General features: G+C 39.8%; 1 protein-coding gene across 1 annotated transcript in view; it reads left to right on the top strand.

Annotated features, from left to right (window-relative positions):
- The window catches only part of grik3 (glutamate ionotropic receptor kainate type subunit 3), a 105,915-nt gene extending 99,955 nt beyond the window's left edge, over positions 1-5,960 (top strand). Inside the window, exons 14-16 of the mRNA XM_080472293.1 lie at positions 3,972-4,197; positions 4,470-4,720; positions 5,422-5,960. Of these exons, the coding sequence (XP_080328419.1) occupies positions 3,972-4,197; positions 4,470-4,720; positions 5,422-5,616 (672 nt within the window). The 3' untranslated portion in view covers positions 5,617-5,960. The remainder of the gene's footprint in view (positions 1-3,971; positions 4,198-4,469; positions 4,721-5,421) is intronic.
- Positions 5,961-13,518: the final 7,558 nt, after the last annotated feature.

Below are 13,518 nucleotides of genomic sequence, written 5' to 3'. Positions count from 1 at the left end.
GCTCCACTGAGGGGCCACACAAAAATGCCTACTCAATTAAAAGAAAGTAGATTTTAATCGACTTTGCCTCTGACACCATCTGTCACTGATCCAAAAAGTAAATGAAAAAATGTCCAATTCAGATCTAAAGTACAGCCTCCCTATTCAGTATTGATGTGTCTTCTTTTTTTGTTCAGGCAAATTTAATTTTAAAGTAATATGTAACAGTGAGTTTCTGTAAAACAAGGACCAGTAGTACCGTATGTACTCCCATGATGAGCAGTCATTTTGCATAATTTACAAGTAATTGTTTTCTGAGGAGACTCCAGATATAGGGTGCTTCAAGCAGAATTTTGCATTGGTTGCTGCCATAATGTTACCTTGCAACAGAACCCTGTTGTATATGCCAGTTTCTGCAGGAATAGTAAGGGTATGGGTGAATCAATCAATCCAGCTTCCATATTGCCTCATCCAATGAAGAGTCGTGGGGGGCTGGAGTCAATCCCAACTGACAACGGGGAAAGGTGGATACTCCCTGAGCAGCTCGCTAGTCAAACAAAGGCCCAACACAGAGAGATATCACAAAGCTATTGCTGCAAATTTTGACCAGACATAGAACTGGTGGTTCATGAAATACCTGCAACTCCTGTCTATATAGTTTGTGATCCTCCGAGCCAATTTCCCCAAAAAATAATATAGCGTTGCTTACATGGTTAATGATTGAATGAATGTGATTTTAAGCACATCTGAGTCGGGGATTGGATCGGATTTCTCCGTTAAAACTCTACCACAATGTTAAAATCATGTGGTAGAGTCAACAATTGCCCCTCAAACGCCTATTTTTGCATCGTGAGAGGAAACCGTAGTACCTGGACATGCAGAGGGACACCATGCAAACACCAGAGAGAAAGAGGCTATTTTTAGGTTTTTGTTTAGTTTTGCTCTCCTACTGAGCTCAAACAAGCAAAGTAATAGAGCAGTGAAAATGTGTGCTCAGAAAGAAGCAAAATGTGTCGGATTATGAATGCATCTACATACGTGTGCATGTTTGAAATTCCAGCTGGATCTTAATTCCCAAAGCAAAAGAATATTCGTGTGCTTTTCTATGCAATGTTTGATGTATTCCTGATGGTTTTTTTGGAGTTTCAGCATTTGCCTTGAGGGTTTTTGAATTTATTTCATTATTTTCTGAATTGTTTTAGATGCTAGTGTGGCGCAGAATAGCGTTTGTAACAGGGTTATAGTTTCTCAGAGTACAACAATGAAAACACTGCACATTTCTGTTGAAGACAGTCCATACATTTCGTAAAATTCAATATATGAAAAACAAAATGTACATTGCTGGGCATTTGGCCTAGTTTTTGAAATTCTGAAGCTGAGCTCATGAATACCTTATGTTTCATTGTTGAATGTGCTGAACGGACAAGGCACTGGATAGCAAGGCTTTGGTTTTCGCACACAACCTATTAAAAAAAAAAAAAAAGGATTTAGTTACTAATGATACTGCGAAGCTGCCAGTTTTACAGATAAATGCAGCTTTTCGGGAGAAAATGAATCAACCTGCATTTTGTCTGTGGAGCGATGCAAAGGCAAGTTACTTTAGATCATCCGCCACACTTTGAAAATCTGGAGTTGTGGTCTTGGCATCGTAAATAGAAGGAGACACAGGTGCCTAATTACCCAAGGCTCAAGTGCCCTCTGCTCTCTCCTGCTCCTACAGAAAGGTTTAATGATGTTAACTCAATGAGGCAGAGACGCATGATAAATACTGACGAGACCAGGGAGTAGATGAAAGCTTCGCTGATGTATGTAAATTGAGGCATTTGGTATTAAACTAACATTCCCCCAAAAAAATCAGAAATCTTTGAAACTTATATTTTCTCTTCAATTCCATCAAATGCAGTGTGAGCTGTATATTGCAAAGAGACCACTTGAATTACCAGCCACCGGATAACAGATGGCTAGTTGTGAGCCAAATGCTGTTTTTTTTTTTTTTTTTCCCCTGACATGGAAACAAGAATTCATGGGGAGAAAATCAGTCGGTATTGTGGCAAAACCCACCAGCGGCAAATCTGTGCCTGTGGGCATTGTTTCTATTGATCATTTCCAATTTGATTCACAACTTCCACCACCTTCATTATCCATTGGATCAGTGCACGATGTTCCCCCTCGTCACATATGCTATCTAATCCAGTACAATCCTGCCATTGGGTGTATTAATGATTTCATCAATGAACAGATTTTTGTGAGACATAATCTAAATACCAAGTGAAACCACTGATTTGTGTTATTACAGTTTTGCAGAATCAAGCTTATTGAATGAGAAAATATTTGCATTTGACCGGATGTTTGCAAAACTGCAGAAACATAATGCAGTCAGTTAAGATGCCAGTTGCCTTGCGGCGTGTCCACAGTTGTCATTGGTCAGAATCTGTCAAAAGTGATAGGTGTCAGAAAACACGGCGTTGAGGCAATCGAAGTGGACACATAGTGCCTATCCAAGCAACAGAGATGGTAAACCTTTCATTGTTTGGGCTGCAAAAATATCCTTTCTACTTTGGAGGCAAATTATGACAGCGCATATCATACCAAGAGATTGAAAGTTAGGGTGGTGGCGTCAATGAGGATAGCATGTCTATAATGAAGTGTCCTTCAGCAACAAACTCAACCCCAAACTGCTCCCAATGGGTGCACTGAACATCTTGCACGGCAGCCGTCTCTACTGGTGTGTGAATGGGTGAATGTGTATTTGTCACTTGTACCTTTTCGACAAACTCATTTATACTTTAATTTGGAATAATTGTGATTAGTACCCGTTACAGATGGGCTTAAAATGGCCATCTTTCTACTGTTTCCTGGCTGACAGGCTCCATAATACAGTGATAGGACTTGTATGTGACCCATGGGACACCAGTTTCTTATGACTGTCCCATTAAACAACAAGGATTAATGCAATGTCGCCTTACAAAAAGTAGAAATGGTTCAGTAATGGTTCAAAGCCCTGGCCGCGAAAGTGCCCAGATCTTGATCCAATCAGACATTTGTTGGATGTGATTGGTCCAATCCATAATGGCCCCACCTCACAGCCTGTAGGATTTAAATGATGTGCGGCGAACATCTTGGCGCCGCAAACCACATCACAGCTGAGATGTCTACTGGCAAACGTGCCTTAAAAAAGGGGGACCACTCTTAATAAAGTCATTCACACACTGCATTAACAAAAACCAGCATCAGCAGTAAATCCCCGTATGGTCAGATGCCAACTTGGCAACATTACATCTTAATTGCTACTTTCCAGTTTTTAATATCAGACTATCATAGCTCAGTTTGGAAGAGAAGCCACTGTGCTCCTGCAGGAGTTTACAATAATAGAGTGCTTCTTATAATAGCATCTTTCACAATTTGAAATGGCTTATAGTCTTTAGACAGTAATTATCTAGGATTAGGCATGGCATAAATGTGACCTCATAGAAAATTGCATGAAATACCACACAGCCTGATGCAAGACTAATGGCAAGGCATTCTATTATTGCTGGTTCAGTAGCACTTATGAGAATAGATGTGTGCAAAGCTTCAATTTACTGTCCTTTAATCCTCTGGCAATGGAGATTTGTATCTATAATCATTTAAATCGATTCACTCACTAGGTAAAGAAACCATACTCCCATTGGGGTAAATGACCAAATACCATGTGTGTAATCTCTCACATTTCCATTCAACCATTTTCAAAAAAAAAAAGGTGCAAGGCTCTTCTTGCATTCTTTAGGAGTACCAAGGTACTACCATGAGTTCATGGTTAGCAGTATTCCAGGTTCCACCCTGTGGGCTCTAACATTTCAAAGTTACTTTTCAAGTTCAACCTTCTTTTTTAGTAATAAAAGCATTGTATATTTTTCGACTACTTTTTCCACGCCTGCAGCAAAGGGAGGTTGTTCAAATGAGTTTCAAAGCCTTTTTTTTTTTGCAAAACGTACTCTTTCTATGCTTTGCAGAAATCTCGAGTTTCTACTTTTGAGAAGATGTGGGCCTTCATGAGCAGCAGGCCACGGACATCGCTGGTGAAGTCTATTGAGGATGGGATCCAGAGGGTGCTGAAGTCCGACTACGCCCTCATTACCGAGTCCACCACTATTGATTACATCACAAGGAGGAACTGTAATCTGACACAAGTGGGAGGACTTATCGACAGCAAGGGCTACGGCATTGGCACTCCCCTTGGTAATGGCTTTTGAACGAACTGAGATCATGTTTGAAACTAGCAACTCATAAAACACCAAAAATCATCATTTTTTTATGGGCTGTGTGTGGCTTTTGAAGGAAGAAGGTGAGAGATTGCTTTTATAGATGCAGCGGCAGCATACAACTTGTTTTTTTGTTTTTTTTTAAGTGACAAGCCGAAATGTATGCCACAACGTGTTTATGAACCTTATTATCACACAGTCCAGCTGGTGTTTCTTCCAAAGTAAAATGGGCCTTATGTTGCTTTCCAGGCTCCCCGTACAGGGACAAAATCACCATAGCAATCCTGAGCATCATGGAGGACGGGCGCCTACACATGCTGAAGGAGAAGTGGTGGAGTGGGAGCAGCTGCTTGGATGAAGAGCGTCGTGAGACAGGCCCCATGGGTATCCAGAACCTGGGTGGTATATTCATTGTGCTGGCATCCGGCCTCGTGCTGTCGGTTTTTGTGGCAATTGCGGAATTCATCTACAAGCTGAGGAAGACTGCAGAACGTGAGCAGGTATATATCCACATAAATTACCTGAAGAATATTTGCTTAATTTAATCCTTCACCTGCGGTTTGAATGGATAGAGAATTAATCTCAAATTAATTCAATTAGACTCTAGTAGGCTTTCGGTTTATTTTATTTCTATGATACTTCTTCCACATAGCCTCTAAACCAAAGCTGTGCTGTATCCATGGCTTTTAGTTCAAACATGTTATAAAAGGATTTGCATGCCTTTGGCTAATCCTCAGGAGTACTTGGCCATAACACCACAACATTTACTTATTTTAACAGGCATAATTGCAAATTGGAGCATGGAGAATTAATCCATTATTAGTCATTGGAGATGTCAGAATGGCATGAACCCTTTTACTGTCGTAAATTACTAATTTGAGTCACGCTAAGTGAGTAGCTGCATGCATGCTCGTGCACTAGTAGTTCACTCTCTGACACAGCAGCAATAACCAGCCATGCACGGGCCTCACGCGGCGATGCTGAAGCCTGAGACCGCCGACAGCCATGGATGCTCATTCGCGTGCGCACACACACACCAGCGTTAACGCAACGTGAAAGTTCAGATTCATTTTGTGCTCTTTAGTCTGTTGACACTCTACTGCTGTCAGAACAAGTTAAACCTAAGGCATTTACCCCCCCCCCCCCCGTCCCTTTTCCCCCCCTCTCCCCCCATCTTTGCTCCCCTCCCCTTTTCGCCCAGAGGTCTTTGTGCAGTGCCATGGTGGACGAGATCAGACTGTCGTTCACCTGCGAGAGACGGGTGAAACACAAGCCTCAGCCTCCAGTCATGGTGAAGACGGATGCGGTGATCAACATGCACGCCTACAACGACCGACGACTCCCGGGAAAGGACAGCATGAGCTGCAACCCTGGGATGACGCCCGTGTTCCCGTGACAATGTGTTCCCCACCGGGAAAGAGCCTCCTGAGCAGCGTGTCTGGGGCGCTGCCAGAGACTAGAGACAACGGCATAGACGGGATCACCAGATACACCATTAACCACAGTGACATAGGGACACTAACAAAACACGGGCAACTCAAAATGGCAGCATCGGCCACACAGGTATGACAACATTTACCCCCGTAATCCAAACTACACACGGTTAAAGAAATATCTGGGAGAGGCTCTTGGAGAAAAAATTAAATAAAAGATCTACTCTTGAGAAAAGGAAACCGTATACCCCCCCCCCCCCCCCAAAAACAAAATCTGTTTCAAGTCTGATGTTTACCTGCGCAACACAAAAAAGAAGAAAAAAAATCGGATTTCTCAATTGATGAACAGACCGAACATTTTATCCGGAAGATCACCGAAAGCAAGAAGAAAGGCTTTGTGGACGATGGCAATAATGACAGATATACAATACAACGAGGGCGAGGGAGAGCAGTGTTCATCCAAGTTTTACCACATGTGAAAATCGAAATCAAACTGGAGCTCGGACATTTATCCTGTTGATTTACTCCCGAACAGCCCCCGACAGCAGCAATTAAAATTACCTCAAACATGTTGTCGAGCCCCGAATGGTTGTTACTTGAGATCCAAGCTGTACGGACTCACTACTTGCAGTATTGTCACCGGTGGAAACCCCTTCTCAAAATGTGGAATAGTAAATTTCAGTTTGTTGTTGTGTTGTGAGATGAATTACATTGGTAGAACTCAATTACTGATGCGAGAGTGGATTGTGGAGGTATCTACATTAGAAAATGAGGGTTTGCTTTACGGACTGCTGGAGCATAATGTTAAGGAATTAGATTTATTTGAGTTGAGGTACATTTTACGTCAAATGATTTTGTTCTCGATTGAATATCAATCATTCAGAATATCGATCGCCAAAGATTCGACTCTTCAGCAGAAATACTGAGCAGCGTGTGCCGAAGCTTTTTCAAGCACTCATCTTGTGTTCAATGCAAAGTTAATTGGAGTGGTTTAAATGGGACCATTAAGGGATTTGCTATAATACTTTTTTTTTTTTTTTCTCCCAACTGTGCAGGGTAAAATATATCCAAAGTAAATTGTATTTGGCACAGTCGTGGCAAACCTCCTCAACGCAAAATTATGGTATCGAGACCGTAATGTAAAACAATCATTGCACAAGGAGCATAAGAAAGAAAAAAAAAAAAAAAAACATCATGTAATGTCTTTTTTCCAAAACGTGCTGTGCAATTTCCAAATGCCCAATCATGGAAATATTGAGTATTTATATTACCCTGTCCAAACAGTCTGTGCTCACCTTTGAATAAACGGTAGCATGTGTGGAGTTCTCCTGAAACCTCTCCGTATTGGCTGGGTAAGAAGGCAATAGATCAGGCATTTCTGTTTATCTTTCAGTTTCAGTTCAAAGCTGTACGTCACAGAGACAAAAGGTAAGAGACTGTGACCTCACGACTGAAGCGCATTGTTCCGAGTGCATTCAAGTATTCATCAAGCTATGTGCTGGTCTTTGTCCAGGTGTGGCCGCGGGACCACCGAATGTTTCCAGGTACCTTCAAACACATTTTCAAACACTTCATTTTTCAGGTGTGATAAACTGGCTTTTTTTTTTGGCAGCAAAATGGTTGTTTTGCATTATAAAAAGAAAAATGAAAAAAGAAAAAAAAGAAAAAAACATTCTAAAAAAAAAAAATGGACAGGGGTTTGGTTTGAAATCAGAAGGGAAACATCTGAAGGTTATCTCTTACTACACAGACGCCAGTTTTATCGTTTCTTTGTTCCGTTACCCAGTAACTAAAAAAAAAAAAACAACAACAAAAAAAAAAAAACATCGATTTACTGGATCCAGAAAATCTGTTCTTGTGTCTGGGCAAGCTGAAAGACAATGGCGGTGAATGGCAGAGGACAAAGTTGCTAATTTTGTGTGTTCATGTTGCATTTAATGCCTATATCAAGTAAGTGTATATCTTCAGCAAGTGTCAGGCCGAAGGAGGATTCGAGGAGTCTGTGAGCTGCTGTCACCTTGGACCTGAAAGAACAGCGAACCTCTGTGAGGTTTTCGTTGTTGATACAGACAGTTGAGGAAGAAAAAAAAATAAATAAAATGAAATAAAAATAAAAAGTAATTGTTAACCATCAAGGAAACTCCAATCTGTAAAACTTAGCAATGGTTTGGTAGAGATTCACTGTATAATTGTTTATTGATTCCCTTCTGCAAAGTAGAGTATGTAGATAAGAGCAGTGGGAGAAAATGTATTTTGCTAAATTTATACTGTTATAAATGAATTCTGTTCACGGTCAGATATGTTCTAGATGCTATTTATTTCATTAGAGAGGTCACTTTAACCTACTTCCTCACTCTACCCCCAGCTCCACAGCCCCCAACCCCGGTTTATTTATTAAATGAAAATGCATTATAATATGCTATATTGGATTACTATCGCCCAGATGGGAAAAATGTATGTAAAAAAAAAATCCTATTTTATGACGCCTAATATGTTTCTACAAGGTGGATGTAATGTGGAAATACGGAGCATCCCAGAGAGTTAAGGGGAAGCCTTAGTAGGTTTATCTTCTGTAAGTGGACCTTTACTCTTCATGAAGTCCCCCATCAAAACCCGGTCGGAAGTATAGCTGCAGAGGATAAGCAGTTATACTAAATTACTGTTTCCCTCATGTCGACTGTAGCTTTTCATGCAAGCGATTCAAAGACGAAGGATTGCTTTTATGTCACCTCTGTAAAATGTGAAAATAATTAAATATTTCATCATAGAGAAATTGCGTTGGAATCACAACAGGGTTCCCGATTTGGCTGATTCAGTCAGTTTGGTTACAGAATATATACTTCGGTTTTTTTAATAAATTAATGTGAATAATAATGTCATTTTACACAAAAACTGTATGAAACGTGAGAGAAAAGTAACACAAAATGTAAGCTACATAACCTGTGTTCCATTAGCAGTGTGTGATATGAGTTTTGATTTTCCAGCAGTTCATGACAATATGCCTTTCTTTTTTTTTAATGTATACCTTACTTTTGAGTTGCAAAGCTTGTATCATTTGGCAGAAAACCTCTCAACAATATGATAAATATGTTGGTGCCAACCAGGGTTTTCTTTGTGGACATGCAGAATTTCTATGAATATAGTTTTTGTAAGGTTTTGTAAAAAACAAGGGAAAAAAAAAAGATTTCGTTTTCCTAGTAACTGTATGTGTAATGAGAACATTAGAATACCTGACATCCGAGTAAAACATGGGGGAAATCAAAGTATTATAGAAAAGCTATTGAATTATTTTCTTTTTAACACACTGTGAATAATTCAATTGTACAGTTTGCTGTATGGGTTATATGAAGTTTTAAATAAAAAATATAAACTAAACCCATTGATCTACTGTCGCATAAATATTGTGTCGTCATGCTGAAATATGGTATTAGCAGGTGACATCCACCTTTTACCTTGGCAAGCACTGAATTTGATTTAGATATTTCAAACAATTTGTTCTTTAGATCCTCAAATACTATAAAGGACTTTGTCATTCACTTGGTGCTGAACAAGAAATGCTTTAGCTTTAAAATTTGAAAAATTTTATATTTAGTTAATATTTAGTTAGTCTTTGGATTTTTTTTTTTATTTGCCCACAATTACAAATCAATTAACAATGAAACTGAACAGTTTTAACATATCAAGTGATCACAGTACGGCAGTACATCAGATTAATTTAGATTACACTATATTAAACTACAAGCAGATAATGTGTTACCATGAATGATTGTAGTTTGTAGGCTATCTTCAATTACACTGAAATAAAAAGTTGTTTTATAGTTTGGATTGTCAATGCAGATTGATTGACTCAATATCTGTTTATAGTATGAAGGACAAATAAGAGCCTCAACAAATACAGCCAGGAAAAACTGAGAAATCATAATCGCTCAAAAATATCCACGTTCAAAAAGTGCAGTCAAGAATAGATGCACTCCAAATGATCAGTTTTCAGCCACAATCCTATTCATTAACATACATATTTAAAGTAACGTAATTAATCCACCCTATTTCCAATCAATCAATTAGCTACAAGCAGGTTTCCTAAATTCATATTTAATTGATCACAATGGGTTTTTACCATGTTGCTCCATTTTGCACACATAAGTCTTATTATGAGTAATTTGCATATATTATACAGTATTCACAAAGGTATGCAAATAACCACACGTTTCCTGTTCATTTACAATGACTGAATACAATTGAAGATTTTAACACAGTTGTTACATAGAGAAACGATAAGTTCATTGAGGAACAGGTTGAAAACAGAAGGTAAAGGCACTGGGACTGTGGATTTAAAATGAATAAGTTATCAGTGAGTTTATTTCAGCCATGCCTTGTATATATTTCAGGATGATGGTGCTGCAAGTGAAGCCAAAAGCAGTTCCTACCAAACTCCGTATTAACACAGGGAACATAAAGCTTAAGCCAGTCATCGGTTATGGTGTTATGTGGAATGAAGTTAATTAATTTTCAAGTTAGTTATTCACTTCAACAAAACAAGGTTGTTTTTGCCCCCCATAAGTCCCATAAAAGGTATCTTTAATAAACAATATTCAGTCCAAGCATTCATAGTTCTTGGCAACATTGCGTGACTCAAATTATAATAAAGCATTTACGTACCAGCAAAACACATTAAATGTATTCTATGAAAAACATTGATATTGTTATTCATAGTGTATAGTTGCCAGAGTTAATATTCAGGGGGTAAAACAGAACATACATATCTCATCGTGGGACACATTAGAAAGGTCAGATGATGAGATAATCACTGCCTAAACACGTCGAGCATTATCTGTGTGTTGACACAAAGAAAAAAAACCCCATGGAAGATGTCTTTCTTTGTCTCAGTAATCGGGTGTTGTTCATAATTCAACATCATCACAATAGTAAATAAGAAAAAAAAATTGCAGGAATACAAAATGGCACGCAACAGTTGCTACATGCTGAAGCTGCCCCTCGCAATAAAAGACTACGAATAGAAGAAAAGAAAAAAAACTAAAGTGGAGAAATAAACATGTGTGCTTCAAATGGTGTGTTCACACATGAACGAGTGTGTGCCTTGATGTGAGGCAGCCAATCGACTGAGAGAGATTAACCTTGCTGGCGTTGGGATGGCAGATGTGCGTGTTAAAAGAGCAGGGGAAACCCCAGGCCATGGCGTTGAGGAGCAGCGGGCGCATAATGAGGAATGGGCAGGGGCCTCGCGCCTAATGGGAAGATTTATTATCTCTCACTATCAATTAATCCCTTTGGACAGACCGGGGCCAGCAGGAGCGCATCAGGAGTATGTAAAAGAGAGGGGGGGGGGGGGGGGGGACCGAGGAAGGAAAGGGGGGAGGCTGGCCAGATGAAGAGAGAGAAAGTGAGAGAGATGTGAAAGGACATCAGAAGAGGATGCAGCACGAGCTGTGGGGTAAAAATGAAGAGATTGGTTGAGAATGAGGAAAAAAAACTAAAAGAATGAGAGAATGGTTCGGAGATGGTAAAGTAGCCACCAAGATTCGAAATGTACAAAGAGGCTGAAGCGAGAAGAACGACAGGTTAATGTCAAAGTGAAAGAAAGAACAAATCATGAGTGAAGCTCCACTTGAAAATGAAGGCCGAGCAAAGGATGAAAGAGAATTTGGAAGCTTAATAAAAACACTACAAGCTACTTTGGGCTTTTAGGGATTGGCTATATGTTCAGCTTGTGAGCTCCTGATACAATATTGTAGATAAGAATCTCTAAAATAGAAGATTTGTTGACCTACTTCTAAAGGAATGGGAATTTCAGAATAAACCACACAGTCAAAATGGATTTTAATTATTCCATTTAAAGGCTGTTATGTTTGCTGGTGCGCAATTATGTTAGAGAGGCTTTTAAGATTTTTTTATTTTTTTATAAATAATGGAATGTCTACATTTGATTTAATGTTAATGGACTGCAGCACAATGTTGGACCATAAACTATTTATCTTGAGTGATCATACCCAGCTCTTCTCATGTTGTGAATAGCAGAAGCAATGAAAGACATTAATACTTTGCAGTAGCTCTACTGATTCAGTGTCATATCCACAGATTTATTTGCACATATTTCACCTTGCCGTACATGTGCTGTGAGTAAAGTGCCGCACCGAGGGAGAACAACCTGAAGCTGACCTCAACCTTCTTTACGGAAGCTGCTTCTGTCTGCTATTCATGCACGGTCTCGCTTGTTGGGGTTTTTTTTCCCCTCCGACGGCACATGTCCAGACCTGTGCTCTTTTTGATGACCTTGACGGGGCCGTCACTGGGTGATGTTCTGCTTGACACTCCAGGGCAATGCACTGGAGCCCGAAGGCCGCGCATCATCGACCCATTTTGGGGGGTGAATGACTGGCCGACCCATGCCGTGCCCATCTCTGTGGGCCCACTGGGTGAGAGCCCCATCTCAGCTGAAGCTGCACCGGAGGATTGGCTTGATAGGAGGGCCAGTGTGCACTGAACCTTATTATAGGCAATGTCATCATCCCAGAAAACTGAATTCCCTCCAGGAAAGCGCAGGATATGTGGCTGTAACGGATGCAGCTGAATAAAAACCACTCCCGAGGAATGAAAATAGATATCGCCTCGGAATTAAAAGAGCGGACAGTTTAACAAAAAGGTCAAGGAAAGTCATCTTCAAAGTTAGAGTTTAGAATTATTTTTTTTTTTTTTACAACTGAAAGGCTGCCTTTGCTCCTGTGCATGGATCGCTCCACTGAGCAGAACACCGGATATACATTGTTAGTACAGTGCAGTCCGATCGGCCTTTACACACACAAGAGAGCCACAGAAACATGCAGCATGTCATCAAAGTCTAATCTAAGTTACGACATGTAAACTTATATGACTTACATCAGCTCTGACAAACATTCTCACTTCATTCATGCTATTGCAGTATTTATCAATAAAAGCTGATGATGCATTGAGAAAACAATCCCACCATCTAACTTCTATATCCACTTAATCCAGGTTAAGGCTTCAAGTCCACGGCCCGCTACAGCGTGCAACACGGATTCATTAATTTTGGTCAGCAGGTTTGGTTTCAATGATTTATGTCGATCTGCTCGAAGAACCTTCACCTGGATGTGATCTGGGATCGCCATGTTTTACCTCCATGGGAATCTGAAAATGATCACGTGGGTGTTGAGCCATTTTGTGCGGGAACATGTACAAGAAATTTCCCCACAAAGATCAATAAGGTATACTTTCTTTCTTCTTTTGGTCAGTGACATATTGGACTTATTTGCAGTAACTTATTAAATATAGATACAAATGGCAATAAAATCAATCTAAATCTCCAAAACTAAAACTTACTGAGTCCTTTTTAAAAATGACTTGGCAATCGGGTGCTTTCAAGTAGTTTTGAGGTGTATTTCATAGACCAGTGGGTCGAGGGCTTTGGGTTTAGTAAAAAAACAAAACACTCCAGTAAGATGTTACATGAAGGACTGCACTCCTAAGGATGCAAAATCGGATTTAAAAATCAATCACTAAGCTCTTTCTGTATTGGGGCTGATTACCTGTATCTAATACAGAAATAGATACGTGTTCTGCTTTACCAGTGAAGCTGAATTAGAAATTTAATAAGTCCACAGCAGCGTCCGTCCCAATAATATTGATCATGACGAACAATTAATGAGTGTGTAATTACAGTTCACCACAATTGCTCTAATGAAGTGGTACCGCAGTGGAAACGCTCATGCATATTCCACCTCGCATAATGAGCTTGGCATTACTTTCGTCGTATTCGTACTGGGAGACACCATATGGCGCATGAGTGTCATAATGAGAGAAAACCATTGTTTATCCCAGACCCCATCACT

Source organism: Lipophrys pholis, assembly GCF_963383615.2.
Source record: "Lipophrys pholis genome assembly, chromosome: 9".
NCBI classification, from domain to species: Eukaryota; Metazoa; Chordata; class Actinopteri; order Blenniiformes; family Blenniidae; genus Lipophrys; species Lipophrys pholis.
This window is presented reverse-complemented; position numbering and strand designations above follow the sequence as displayed.